This window comes from Vanellus vanellus, assembly GCF_965231255.1.
Source record: "Vanellus vanellus genome assembly, chromosome: 2".
NCBI classification, from domain to species: Eukaryota; Metazoa; Chordata; class Aves; order Charadriiformes; family Charadriidae; genus Vanellus; species Vanellus vanellus.
The window spans coordinates 22,745,035-22,759,964 of NC_138906.1; the positions used below are offsets into that span (position 1 = coordinate 22,745,035).

The 14,930-nt window shown below is 40.0% G+C and overlaps 1 protein-coding gene across 8 annotated transcripts in view; it reads right to left on the reverse strand.

Annotated features, from left to right (window-relative positions):
- CACNB2 (calcium voltage-gated channel auxiliary subunit beta 2) overlaps window positions 1-14,930 on the reverse strand; it is a gene marked incomplete at its 5' end in the record, with an annotated part of 254,788 nt that overhangs the window by 82,442 nt on the left and 157,416 nt on the right. For 6 of the 8 annotated variants that reach the window (XM_082479486.1, XM_082479489.1, XM_082479484.1 and 3 more), the window contains one exon: window positions 4,843-4,962. In XM_082479486.1, the coding sequence (XP_082335612.1) occupies window positions 4,843-4,962 (120 nt within the window). Of the gene's footprint in view, window positions 1-4,842; window positions 4,963-5,814; window positions 5,884-14,930 lie in introns of those variants that run through there. The other 2 variants (XM_082479490.1, XM_082479485.1) reach the window with 1 other exon arrangement.

Sequence of the window (14,930 nt, forward strand, 5' to 3'; positions counted from 1 at the left end):
TCTCGTAATTGACAGAAAATAGAAAGGGTCCCCACAATGGAACAAGCTGACATAGTGTAAGGACACACATCGAGGTGATGAGCGCTTCTGGTCTGTCAAAAATGCTACCGCAGCTTAAGTAGACATACCTTAACTAGCTTTGCAGCTGCCTGCTAGCAGCATGGGGTCACTCGGAGGCTGTGAAACCTGTCTGAGAGTGAATAAATACTTAAATAACTAGTCTTGGCACACTGCACTGGATAATTACATCTGACAACCTTTTTCATGCCTTCAGCCTTGCAGGGATACGTAGGCATTATCCCAGTCCGCTACAGGTTTCAAAGCTGTGGTCCTCAACCCATGCACGGAGGCAATGCGTTACACCTAAGAGATTGCGTTGTTACTCACAGTTACAAGCCATCGCCACTACTACAGCACGCATCAAGAAAGCAAAACACGACAGCTTGTATTATTGCCTAAGAGCCAGCAACGGGATGTCCAGTATCAAAATTTCAGTGGTTCACCACTCTAATGTAAAAATGTTTTAAATGGCATTTTAAACTAGGACTATGGATATTTCAAGCTTTAACAAACTCCTAAAAGGATGCTAGCAGTAGAGCATTAAGTGGAGCGCAAACAGAGCGGAGCTGAGAGGAACTGAGATTGCCTATTATGGACACAATTACTGACTTCCAAAAGGCCACAATCATTTAAGAAAGTTGCAGGACTGAAAGATGTTGAGAACAATCCTTAAAAGAGAAACAAGAGTATAGAGCTGCCCCTTAGTCCCAGATGAGAAGCAGAACCTGGATTACTCACTGGCACTTTCAATACCCAATGTATTAGAAATAACTGCAAAAAATATTTCATTTTCCAAAATGCTGAAAATATTCTATAGATCTCCTTTGAAAATTGTTTCTGCATAAGGAGCTCTAAAGCCATGGGAGAAAAAGAGGCAAAATCGAAAAATTTGAAGAGACTGAAGAGAAAAAGAAGTTACTCTTGCAGAAGAGAGGAAGGAGGTTTTCAGACCTCCTGACTAATTGTATTTTAGTCAATAACTAGTTCATAACATATGATGTGCTTGAGGCAAAATAAATCAGTGGAATATTTGAATTGATTTTACGAGCGTTGGAGAGGGCCAAAAATGATTATTGAAGTCCTCTTTCTTAGGTAAAAACTTTAGCTCCCTTCGTACTGAATTTAAAGGTCTTACTAATGCTTGTACCTCACAGTCTTCCTTTGATCTCATCCCTCTCACTCAGTGCAATATTTTAAGGGACAATTAATTGAATACTTGCAAGGAATGGACAGAAAAATATCTTTACTTATTATCATTTATTTTTAATCCTCACGCTTCAAAACTAAAAAGCTTTTTTCTGTAGAAAAGACAATTTTAAAAACATTAACACTAAAAGCAATTAATGTCATCAGGCTTCTTATTTGTTTTCTGGCTTGCGAGTACTTAAGATTCATGTTTTTATGGAAACAGGAAATTCAGCAAAATATCAGTATAAGCCCTTAGATTTGGGCACGGCTAGCATGCCCTACTCAGCCACGACACAGGTCCTCTTTATCCTAGAGACAGCCACATGCTATGGACTGTGAGGAGGATACCAAGGAAATCCTCAATGCCTTAAATATTTTGTTTTTCTATTTAAAAAAAAGGAAAACAACCCCCAACCTTTCTGCATTTGCCTTGCTAAACTGCTCTAACCAAGAACATTTCATCTCAGCTTCGAGCCTAACAGCTTCATCTGAGGATCTGTTTCCCTCGGGATTAGCTGCTGGCCTGCAGGTAGCCTCATCAGTTGCCTCTTAATTTTCCGTCCCTGGACAACTCGGAATACGCGCCCGTGGCCCCACCTGCCTTACAGAAAGTCACATGCCAAAGTGAGTCAGCAAACTATGCTTAACCATTTTCCAGAGAAGCAATGCTTGTCTGGAATAAATAAATATGTGTATTTCCTTACAAGCTTTTTTGTTTTGATTTTCCCTGCTTGGATACATATCAGATATGTGTATTATATTCTGGCTTCATGTTACACAAACACTTAGAATCCATACAAATCCAAATTAAAAATAAATAAATAAATAAAATCCTCCTAATAATTTGCCATTGTGTGCTTTATTACTATATTTTTCTCTTCAGTTTAAGGTGTTTTCCCTAGCTGTAAGGAAGGAAAATGGATCTCATTAAACTGTTTTCAATAAGTGCGTGACACAGTTCAACAGTTTTTTTTTTAATCTACCCTTAATTCTCTATCATTTTCCCTCCGCTGCTGCATTATTCATGTATGTCATCCTCTTCTAATTCCTGTGACAAATACAATTGTAATGACTTTATTTAGGATCAACACTTCCACTCGCAATATTAAAAGGCGAAAAGTTAAAGCAGCTGCGTCACTTGGCCCTGCCTGATAGCCGGTGAGGGCGAAGGCGAAGGCGAAGGCAAAGGCAAAAGCGAAGGCAAAGGCAGCGGCAGCCGTGGTGAGCAGGCAGCAAAACCTGCTGCCTGTGGGAAACAGGGCTGGAGGCACACGGGAGCCAGGCGGTACCAACAGAACTGACCGCTTCATTCATCTCACCGTGTGTCGGGGAGGTGAAGGACTCAATCATCAATAAAGGCAGCAAAGCACGCCCTGTCATATTTTAGATCTGCTGGGTTCGGCTTAATTTACGTCTTTTAAAACATGTAATTCAAACGTAAGCAACAAATGCATATGATATTTTATTTAATATTAAGTTAAATATTACACTAGACTAGATATTACACTGTTTTAGCCTCTACATAAAATGATCTCCATACATTACAGCCTGGAATGATTTTTAACATTTGACTCGAGAAACAAAACTGCTAATGTAGTTCCAGCTTTCATCCATTTTAAAGCGCAAATGATTTAAATAATTCATTTTGTGTTTTCTATATGACTGGAATTACCCATTGTTATAGCAGGTTGATTTTGGCAGTGCCTTTGCTACTTTGACTGTTCACAAGTTGTCTTACAGTTTCAGACGGTGTCAGACCTAGAGACTATATCTCATGCCAGCTGGAGCGAGAACATTGCTTTGATGTATAGAAATACAGTTTTAAAAAGTCAGGGTCTGCTTGCGGTTTCCTCTACAAACTACAATGGCAGCTGTGCTAGAGGTCATGAATATTACATAAGGGCTGTCCGTGCATTCAAGCCAGCATCAGTAAGCCAAATTCCCATAGCAACACTCGCATAGATTTACTCATCGCTAAGAGATGCACCAGTTCAGCAGTAAGGGCTGTACTGCTACCCTGAGTAGTCTGAAAGATATCATTACTTCAACTCTTCTTTTAACGATTGTGCATTTACTGATCAAATTCAGCACTTCACCTGAATTTCAGGGCAGCCTTTAGCATCTCTTCTAGGAGCACAGAAATCTCAAAGTAGCAAAAAGCAACCCCGATAACTCTGGAACTCCTGATTACAATCAGCAACGTCTCTAAGATATGAGGTGGAAGAGAAGAAGGGGGCTGCTTCTGCCGAGTTTCTGCTATACTGATGCCAGGACAGCAGGACCTGACTTCAAAGAGATGTTCAGGATCTCTTGGCAAGTTCCAGCATCTCATTAAAAAGCTGCTTTAGGAGCTCCTGTTAAGTACCAGTCAACAATTACATTTTAAAAAAATATACATATGTATCTTTGGCTCCCCTGTTCACGTTGTCTGGCCTGATGAAGCTGTCTGCTTGTGCATTATAGTACTGTATTATTTATGGAGCTGGCCCCCGCCATACCATCAGGTGCACAGGTCAACGATGTGGACTCCTGAATTTCTGAAGAACCCTTGTAAAACAGGTGGCGAAAATGGGCAGAGGCAAAGCTGGCAGCGGCAAAGGAAACAGAATGGGAGATGGAAGGGAGATAGGGAAATAAAAAAGAAGGCAAAATGGAGGAGGGGAGTCGGAGAGAGAGTGAGAGAGAAACGTAGATCAGGTAGATCTGAGGAGAGATCTCAACAGTGTATTTAAATACTTAAATATGAGAAATGAAAAGGAAAACAGATCTTGGAAAACGGTGACACACCAAGATCTGGCAGATAGCATGCAAAACAGAAAAACTGGAACGAAGCGATAAACTAATGATAACAAATAAGATGAAGATGATTTTTACAGGTGCAATAGTACTTAAAGATACAGCACGGATGAAAGAAAAACAAGCCCATACCATTTCACTGCTAAAACCCTCGGAGTCCTAAATGAATCTCATGGAAAATATACAAACACACAGCAAGAATCTAAGGCTCATTTAGTATTTCCTTACTAAATTGTCACTATCTGCCAGGAGCATGGAGCTAGGAAGGAGAAATCTTAACAAGCCCCAGAGCATATTGCTCACAGGGTCATTTGACACACAAACTGTAAAGAAAGCCAGTGAAGTCTTCAGGCAAAAAAGACCTTTGTAACAGATTCTCCCTGTTTACATATGACTTGTAGGGACTGATCCTTCACTGAAGGAAGACGAATAGGATATTTGAGGGCTGATTTCGAGAACTTTAAGTTTTGAGTGCCATAGCAATCCACAGGCAAACTTTCACAAACATCTTCAGTAAGAAATCAAAGCTTTGACCCTATACGCTGCAAATAAACAGGTATATTCAATAACAGAAAAATGCACACATTTAAATAAGATTACTCTGAAATATGCAAGCTTTTTATGGAAGACTGATTCTAAGTGATTTTTCCTGGAAAATATATTTCCTACTGTTGTCAGGAAAATCTTTATAAGAGGTCTTATGCTATTTGTACACGCTAAAACCAGTTGTAATGGATGAGATGACAATCCTTTAAAGCTGAACATTTTATGAGTCTGTGACACGAAATAACACCTTACCTTTGCTTTTTCCAGCTGTGCCTGGGCCTGTCGCTCTGCCTCTCTCCGCACTGCTTCCCTGTCTTCTTCCAGAGATACATCTGAATCGGATGGACGGCTGGTGTAGGAGTCCGCCGAACCCTGCCCAAGAAAAGGAAAAATAATGTCACAAGTTGTTTCAATGTTCAAAAAATTAAAAAAAAAAAAAAAGCAGAAGTGGTTATACACCTTGCCTTTTCTCTTGCTTCTCTACCCCTGAAAAGAGAATAACTGCCCGAAAGGGAAAGTCACTTAGAAAAATTATGTCTAGGTAAATGTTTTCTTCTGGAGACTTTCCAAAAGTGCAGATGTCTTCCCCAGTGTTTTATTTCCTGCACTATCCCGTGCTCTTATTTGTGTGCTTTTCAGCAGGCAGAGCCAGTTGCTCTGTAGAGTTACAGCAGTGGTGCAGTGCAGGGCTGAAGGACACACAGCAGCTCCAAGGATGGCTCCATAAAAACCAAAACTCTGAACAGTGACAGTATAGGCAAGGAAACAGACTTTTCAGAATCCAAATGCAAATTCAGTATCAATAATTACCATTACACAATATTGCTGCTACCAGATTTAACCTCGGCTATCCATTTTTATTTTAGGGCAACCTCTTTACCTGACACACTTTCCCCATCAGAACTGCAAATGGCTCGCATCCATCTCTGCCCCTCAGCAAAACATGCAAATGACCACAAATCAACTTCCAACTAATAAAATCCGTCTGGACTCAACACATGTCCCCGTATCGCCACAATGAAAGCAGCCACAATGCCAGAACAGCTCTATAAATAATGACAGCTCTGCTTTCCCTCTGCATCTCCCTGCATACAAAATAGAGTTCTGCTAATTCAATCAGAATGAAAACAACTGTCCTCTCCTCACCGTCTTTTTTTGTTGTTTTTTCCCCTCCCTCTCTGCAATATATATAATATACGCCGATAACGAAAACATAGGGCTTACACAGATATCAGAATTCTTCAGACGTCCTCCTTTGGCTCTTTTCAGAAGCCTGATCCAGGTGGCCTTCATTAGCCAGACAGCTCAGTTATTGTCCGCAGCTGCAGCGCCCGGCACTGATCTCATAAAACATGTGCACACTGAGCACCGCAGAATCACTGCTCCTTTCCTATCCATGCTCTGCTGTGAGAGCCTTCCTTCTCTTCCTTCTGCCTTTCAAGCTTGCAACCTCACTGTTTCCAAGTATTTTACTGCAATTAAATCCTCAAATTTTCTCGTGCCATTAAAAAAAAAGAAAAATCCAAAAAAAAAACCAACCCAAAAATCCACACCATCTCCAAAAATCTCAACTTGAGAGATAAAAAGGTAAAATAAGCCAGGCTTCAGGTAAATGTTGTGAGAGATGCTTCAACTGATCGTAAACTGAGATTGATCACAGAAGAATACCTAGGGCTTTTTCCTTTCTCTTTTGGGGGGCGGATTTGGCTGTTAAAAATAGTGCTTATAAGAGAACCTTTTAAAAATCCTGTGCAAAATGTATTCAGTGACATTTGCAAGTGCAAAGTTCATTTCATCTCTTCCTAGATTGGCTGGGGGTGGGGTAACAGGCTGTTCATATCACTGGGCATGCTCCATATGTGCAGCCTTTTACGCAGATGCTCACATCACACCAGGTTGTTAGCCTATGCCAAATTGCCATTTTACATCTCAAGGGTAAACAGCTGGAAAACGCAAGGTCCCTGCGAAACTGGGAGAGCTGGTACAGCGTCTCGTTCCCGTCATGTATGCCTGCTGCCAGCCACGTTTCCCTCGGACGCTCCGATCTGTCACCCAGCGCTTCCCTCCGCTGCAAAGCACTGAGCTCCGCTCGGAGCTCTCACAAAAAAACGTAAATCCAAAAATATGCCTGTTGAGCAGGGATTTAACCCCCTAGCTACCGCTTATATTTTTCTGACGTTAGCAGAGGAAAGAAGCAAAGAATAACTGCACCATTTAACACATAAATGTTAGATCCTAATATAGCAAAAGCCAAACAAAACACTGAATTTCTATATTCTGCTTTTCAGAGTCACCCTCTATCCTTTCATAAACTGGCATGGGAATAACATGCTAAGGCATGGTTATCTAGGGCATTTACGATTCACCGACAGATATGCAACATTCTAGTTGAAAAAGACCACTGCAGCTGACTGCAGCGCCCGCCCTCGATATAAATTCACAGTTACAAGAAAAACAGAGAACAGAGATTACAGCTGAGAACAGCGGTCATGCATGTGCCGTAGTACATCAGCATGTCCCAGGAAGGACCGAATCCTGCCCCATCACAAGTGAGGCAGCATCATACCTTTAACCACTATTGGAGCAAACAACAGTTGTCACTAAACCAACAGTTTAAAATAAAGGTAAATTTTAACTTTCCAAATGTTTGGGATTTTTGGGGGGTTTTGTTTTTTTTTTTTTTTTTCCTGAAGCCCATAAAAGCTACAGCATACAGTTTAATAAGCTGTTTCTGAACTGACATAAAGAAAATTACTCTCTGAGGGATACTTTTCTTACAAGAGTCCACATACATCTGCTATGTAATAGTGAGCTTCCAAAACTAAACTGCCTACTGAGCTAAAGCAAAAGAAGCAGAAAATAGAAGAAAATCCACTCAAAGGGTCCCTTACCCACAGGCCCTGTAACCTCCCCAGTGCCTTTCAAATTTGGCTGTTCTTTAAAATTTCCCTTTGCCACAACTTCTGACACAGCTCCCCAATGGGAACAGTGGCAAAAGACGCGCAGCAACAAGCGGACAGAAGTTTAGTGTAGAGTTTAAGTCCTGTTATGGTTGACACAACAGTGGCCTGTGATCAAAACCACTGATGTTATCACAGCATTAAGGAAATCTGAGACTGTGGTAAACAGCCCCCCTCCCCAACCTGAGCCTCAGCCCCCAGGACGCTCTGGGGTCCCTCAACACTCAACCCTCTTCAGAAGGGGCACATCCAAACGCTTCCCCACCACCGCTGCAGTTCCTCGGTGCCACTCAGATGCCTAACAAAGCACGGTGTCATAAACCAACTCTGAAGCAACAATACCTTTAAATATGAGGAAAACCAAACAAACCAGCTATTAAGCCTGACACGGCAATCACACAACAGAGAATGTGGGTGTTAGTTTTCTACAGCACTTCCACCCTGAACACATCGTATTTTCCAATAACCAACCGGCGTGGCATCACTTTTACTAGGATTCATTCAGCTGTCCAGAAGGGATGCTGCCTAACTGGTCCTCACCCCATAAAAAAAGAAAAGTCATGAAGCACAGAAACATAATTCCTATCTCCCCTAAGAGGACAAGATGCCTTTTGGGTCAGGCCGGAATTGCTAAAATTGGAATTTCATCTTCCAGGCCAGAGAGATCATTTACAGTGCTGGTCATGTCTTGTGTTGGCCACAGTCCCAACACACATCCAAAAAATCATAATCATTCAATTTATTTTAATTATATTGACAAATCACATGAATCAAACCCAACATTACATTTATTTCCCCAGTGGGACAGACATGGTCATGTAAATTTTCTGTGGAAAGCAGAAGTTGGGAGCTTCTTCACTTCTCAAATATGGAAAAAAATTCAAAGCCTGAAGTCAGGGCAATCCAGGAAAAGGGGGAGCATACAATTACAATTAATTAATTTTATAAAGTACTGAGTATTTTATACGAGCCAAGAATGTTTTCAATCACTTTCAGAGGAAAAAAATATTCAAACTTAGATAAAAACAATGATGAAACTACAGTGGAAATAGCCTGACTATTCAAGGAAAACAGGGCCAAGTGGATGCGGATTGTCCATTCATGACAACTAAGGACAGTACATTACCGCCCTGGGCTACACTAGTTTTTTGGGGTTACTCTGGATAATAGGATGGATTTTTTTCCAAGACCTTCTGAAATTCAGCCTTTCTGAGATTCTCCATCCCTTTCCACTGTGACATGGAAGAGCTGCAGTAATATATGTAAGTAATATAGGTTACCATGTACCCCAATTGCTCTTTCATGGGAAATTGTCTAACAAAAGTGAGATAAGTAATGTTAATAATTACCCCATCTATTTATTCTTTTTTCTTTTCCTCCTTACTTGGCAGGTTTACAAACCCAGTTTGTTAGAAAAATAATTTCCTGTTTTAACGACATGCTTGACAAATATTTACCAACTATCTTACCACTTATTATATTAGAGCAGCTTCTATGAGGTATTCTTACAATATGAACCCATGCTTTTCACACTGCTAGTGGTCAGCTGTGATCATATCTGAGCTCCTTTTTCTTCAAGGCCATACATATCTTCTTTAGTATTGTAGAAGTGTATCATCTTCAAGTGACTGTGTCCTTCAAGTAAGAGGGTTTTTTTATTATTTTCCTTTACTTGCAGGTAGAAACTCCTTAGTTAAATTAGGTGGTGCCTTTAACTCTCTTATTTTTCTTGTTATTCTTCTGTACCCATGCTTAACTTTGGTCAGTACAGTTGGAGCTTAAGTACAGATTAAAATTAAAATATTTAAAATTGATCCAGAACAAAGGCAAAATGTGAAATGTTGAAGTTTAGCATGAAGTGAAACTGCTGACATTGGTAAATTATAATATGCCAACAGGGAATACCAATTGTCCCGTTTCATCATAAAGTGACCAACCTGAAATGTACGAGCCACACAACTGGAAAATCAGGAGCACTCCCACAAATGCAGCATCAGTAGGGACCTTAGTTTAGCAGAGTAGCCACAGCTGGTGAATGTGAAAACTTATCTATGAAGTTTTCTCCAGATGTCTAAGCAATATCATTATTTTGAATGATGTTGAAGAAAGCACAAAGCGCTGCTCTCAGAATGTTACACAATGTTATACTGATGTTAAAGTTAGTTATTTGAGGGTAGACTTTTTACGGAAAGACCAAACTAATTCCAATTAATTGTTTGGCATGTATATTTGATGTGTATGACAAACTGAAGAAACACGTTTTAACAAAGGAAAAAGGAAAGTCATCATGTATTCATTAAGGGGATATCAAACAGGAATTGCTGACTCCTTGTGTAAGGGCCACGGACATTTCACAACCTGGCAACTGCCACGTGCAGTCCTGAGGTCCTCTCTGGTCCTTGGCGTGGGCCCTTGCAGCGCTTGGCCATTCACCCACTATCCACACATTTACACTTAAAACGCTGTAAAACTGCTCTCCCACAATTACTACACAAGGAGGGCTACCAGGTCCTACAGTAGTCACTGACATCCTCTGCTACGTTTGCATTTAAAAGACAAAACCAATGTCAATTAGAATTTTGTTGTTGTTGTTGTTTAGTGCTAATTGGGCATTGCTAGGGCATCTACGGTCATGGGGGATGTTCAAATAACAGGAGGAGCGAAATTTTAGAACAGCTCAGGAGCTTTAGGGTGGCAATGTGATTAAAAAGGAGATTACGTAGGAAACCAGTCTTCTCTTTACCCTTAACGTGACTTTGGCAAGCTTGATCGCAGCACCCAGCTCCCCATTAACAGGTTTCCAAGGTGCTAATCCAACCAACAGCTGGATGAAAGCAGAGTTTTTTAACCCTTAGGTTTGCAGAAGACCAGATTTTGGCATTCATGAACCACGTAAACAGTTGTACCGGGTACTTTAACAGGGAAAAACAAAACAAACAAAAAAAAAATCCCCAAACCAAAAACAATCCCCCACACCAAACTTCCCCACCACCACTGTTTCCACTCACATTTTCACAATATTAGCCTAAATGGTTCCTTTCCTGTTGTTTTGCTAAGAAAAAGTAGCATGAGTAGGTATTTCTAGAGGAATTATAGTCTTTTCACGGTGATTCTTCAGAAAAACTTTGGCAATATGCAAATTGCTTCCAAAAGGGCAGCTGCAGAGCTCAGCCCGGTTGGCAAACAAACAAACAGACCCCTCAGAGTCAAACTTTCCCCAAATCTGTGAGATGCTCTGATGTGTTAATGGTTTACCATTTTTTGCAAAAAACATCTAAGAGGGAAAACTACTTGAGCCCCTTTTGTACTAAGCACTGCACAGTCACAAAGTGACTGACAAACCCCGTTTATAAGAATTTGCAGGCTAAAGGATGAGAGAATACGAGCAGGAAAAAAAAAAAAAAAAACGGAGTAAGGAAGGGATCAAGGTAGCAACGCAAGAGAAAATAAAACATTTTTAAATATTCGATCCCAGCATTATGACTCATCCCTTGCATAACCATGGTGGGTTGTTGTTTAAGTAAGTTTTCTATATGTATTATGGCAGAGATTAGTTCTGTGAAAGCCTCTGAAGGAGGATAATCTGGTAGCTCTATATTCTGACAGAGAGATTCTCCCACTTATGAAACAAGAGAAAGTGCTTTTGAGGAAGAGGGCAATGATAGGAATATAAGGAGGTCTCCTAGCTTATCAAAATATGCTCTATCAACAATATAATAACAGAATTGAGAACTTTAAAACCACAGACACGCACACTCAAAACTAAAGAAAAAATGGGATTTGATTTTTCGAGACAACTAATTGGATCCAGAGGATGGGATTAAATTATTGATGATGTTGAGCTGAAAGGAAAAGTCAGAGCAATGACAGAGCTAAAACGTTGCCAGTGGAACAACTCAGAGACAGGTGTCAAAGGAAGAAAAATACTCCGAGGAAATGATTGCAAGCTGCATGAACTTGAATCATCTCACTCTTGCCTCAGACTGTCAGCACACACATGGATATTAACACAACCTGGTTGACTCATGATAACTTTTTAAAGCTCTGGTAACTTGATTATCTGTTTAAGCCCTTAGGCAATGGTAAACCAGGACTATTAGTACCAACAAGTGGAACTGTGGTGGTGTTTACTGAGACAGAAGTGGGTATAAAATGGAACTTTTTCAGGAAAAATGAAAATATCATTTTTGACTGAATTAATTAATCAACAGCAGATATCACAAAGGAAGGATTTTAGATTGCAGAAAGACAACTCGGAAAAAATGGTTTCAAATATAAAATGCTATGTGCCGATAAAAGAGCTCAGAGAGAAAGACAAAGATTGAGTCAGCCACAAAATTACAAAGGCTTAATTAAAAAAAGGAAAAATGGAAAACACATCTGGGATGACTACAAGGAAACAGAAAGACAACTAGAAAAGGAAAGAATTTAAAGGAAAGCATGGCAACCATCATCTCAATTTGCCTCAGCTCAGTTAAAAGTGTCAATTTAGATTCTCTGTTCCAGATCTTCAGTATATTTTTATCTGGGATTTTGGTTCAAGTCATTAAGATTTTCTGCATACTTAAAAATAACTTCCTTGAAAATTTAGCATGAAATTCTGTTAGCAATGGAGAATTTTGAAGGGAAAAAAATATTTTCTCTGCATTTTATCAGATTATCTCTGTATCTACAATCCCTACTTGATTTTCAAATGTAACATTTTTAATCTACTCCAGATAACAAATGGAAGGTTTGGTGGGTTGGTTGGTTGGTTGTTTTTTAACTTGTTAGAAATTTGGAGGTTAAGTATATACAGTGAAGTCTTCCATAGTTTATTATTTCAAATGTAACAACTGCTTTAAATATATATTTTTGCTTGCCCTTCATTTCTATACTGTAAATCTAGTATTCAACTGTTTAAAGAATTATCTTTTTTCTATATATCTTCATGAGTTAGTTTGGCAAGCATGCACGCTGAAGGAACTGCTGTCATAGACTAGTTGTCTACAGTATTTTTCAACCTCTGATAAGTTTATTTTCCAGCCCATCATCTACTACTGAAATCTTGATTTTTCTAGTCATGATCTTTTGTTAACAGCAATCAATGACTGTCATGACATGGAACACTGTAATTTGCTCACTGCTTACATTAGGAGAGGTTTTCTTATCAACATCTTTATTAAATTACACACAGTAAAGACTAAGGAATTAATTAATTAAATTTCCCTAACCCAGGCTCACTGAAACCTCAAGCTTGTCAAGCAGCGGTTTGTTTGTGACTCAACCCAGGTATCTCCGGCAGGCACGATCATCCTTTAAGCATCTGCAGACTTGCTCTCTCTGATACTGCCAGAAACACCAAGAGTGAAGCTTTCACGCTGCATGGCACCATTTACTTCAGGATAAAAATGCTACATAAAATACACATATTCTCGTCAGTGGGCTAAATGTAAGCTCAGTTTCCAAGTGTGTCAGAAGCCACATGAGTCCTTGTGGTTTCAGGCATCAGTCCTTTGTTCCAGCCTTCATCTTAATGTATGCTGCTTGAAAAATATCAGGTCTATTTCTTTCTACCTATTACCTTTCCTCCAGGTCTAGTATAAAGCAAAGCAAACTACTTGCAATTTTCCCAAGCGGGTGAGGCTTCTTACACCATTTAGATATTACAATTATTCTCATCTGATTTCAGGAATACAACAGGGCGTAATACTTTCTCATTGATGGAAGAGTCTCTGGAAAGGCCTTTTGTCCCTCGTCTACCATATTTCAAAATAATAATCTTGGAAAATTCTCTCTTTCCGGCATAGGCCTTCACAATTTTTGTTCTAAAACCAAAATACACCAGTTAATGTACAGATTGCATGATGTCAACTGTTCACATCCTTTGGCTCTTTCAGATTTGATTCTGAAAGATATCTAACCTAGCACATCCACACTGAGTGGGCGAGGGTATCGAGTGTGCGGCGCGTGATATTCATCCAAGGGTGAGAAGCTAAAGCGAGCACTGCATGCCCCGTTATCCCATCCCAATCCACATGGCTGTCAATGCTTGTACGACTCCACCAACTGCCTTTTGCAAAAGGGAGAGCAGGACGGAGTTTCTGACTCGTGAGTTCTTCCCACTGCACTTTTAGAGCACCATCCCCAACTCATCGCTAAGAAGCCAGACTGAAGCCTCTGTATGTTACTGCCTCTGTTTTCCATCTACAAGCAAACACAAGAAAGTGAAGAGTACATACAACACTTGCTCACAAAAAACAAATTAGTAAAAGTTTGTAGGAAACCATCTGATAGTATATACTCTCTAAGAAGGATAAATCTAAGTATATTTTTTACAGCAAAAACAGATCTTGTACTACGGATTTATATTAGCACTACTGTGATAAGATTGCTTAAAGAAAGATGGGAGAGTTAAAAGAGAAATATATGTTTTAGGCAACCTGGAAACAGAAATGTGCCTGCTACTGAAGATGGTGAGAATGATTAGATGCTAACCTGAAGGAAAACAAAATAGAAATGAATTGCAATAGAAAATCTAAAGGAAATCATAAAAGTAGCATAGAGTCTTGTGATCTTTCCTAACTCAATGTTGGAATAATTTTTGTGTTCTGGAACATTGAAAGCTTAGTAGAGTACAACAGCCACTTTCCAGGACAATAAGTGAACTCAGATTTTTAAAATTATTGCGACCTAGAAGACCAAACATTTTCTGTTTTTCAGACATAAAAGAAACATGAGGAACAGACTTCTTTCTGATTCAGAACAGACTTTGTCTGGGTCAGGAGAGCATGTTACATCATATCCTGTGCTAAGCTATTTCCTTCTCTAGCGGAAGCACCAAATTTTGGACCACCAGTTCTTCTTTTATCTATTGCTGCAATACTGAATATCGACACAAAATACATGTTTGATTTGCTGATAAATCCAAAATCTTAAAAAAAAAAAAAAAGCCTTTCCTGTGTCAGAGTTATGATAATATACTACTACATCTTGTTCTCAGGACCACAAGGCAGAAAGGGGGCTCAGGAGGTCTCTAGTCTAACCTCCTGCTCAAGCTGTGAGACCAGACCAGCTTGCTCAGGACTTTATCCAGTTGGGCCCTGAAAACCTGCAAGGACAGAAACTGCACAACCACTCTGGGAAAAACCAACCCATTGACAGGCTATCCTCACAGTGAAGATATTTGGTCTTATACCCTGTCTGAACCTCTCTTCTTTTCTGAACTGCTCTTCTTTCCATTCCCAGTGTTTCCCTCTTGACCTCCCGCCACATGCTTCTGAAGAGCCTGGCTTCATACTTTGATAACCTCCTTGTAGATGCTGGGGGGGCTTCAGTTTCCCCTCAAAGCCATCTCATCTCCAGGCTGAACAAGGCCTGGTCCCTCAGCCTGTCCCTGCA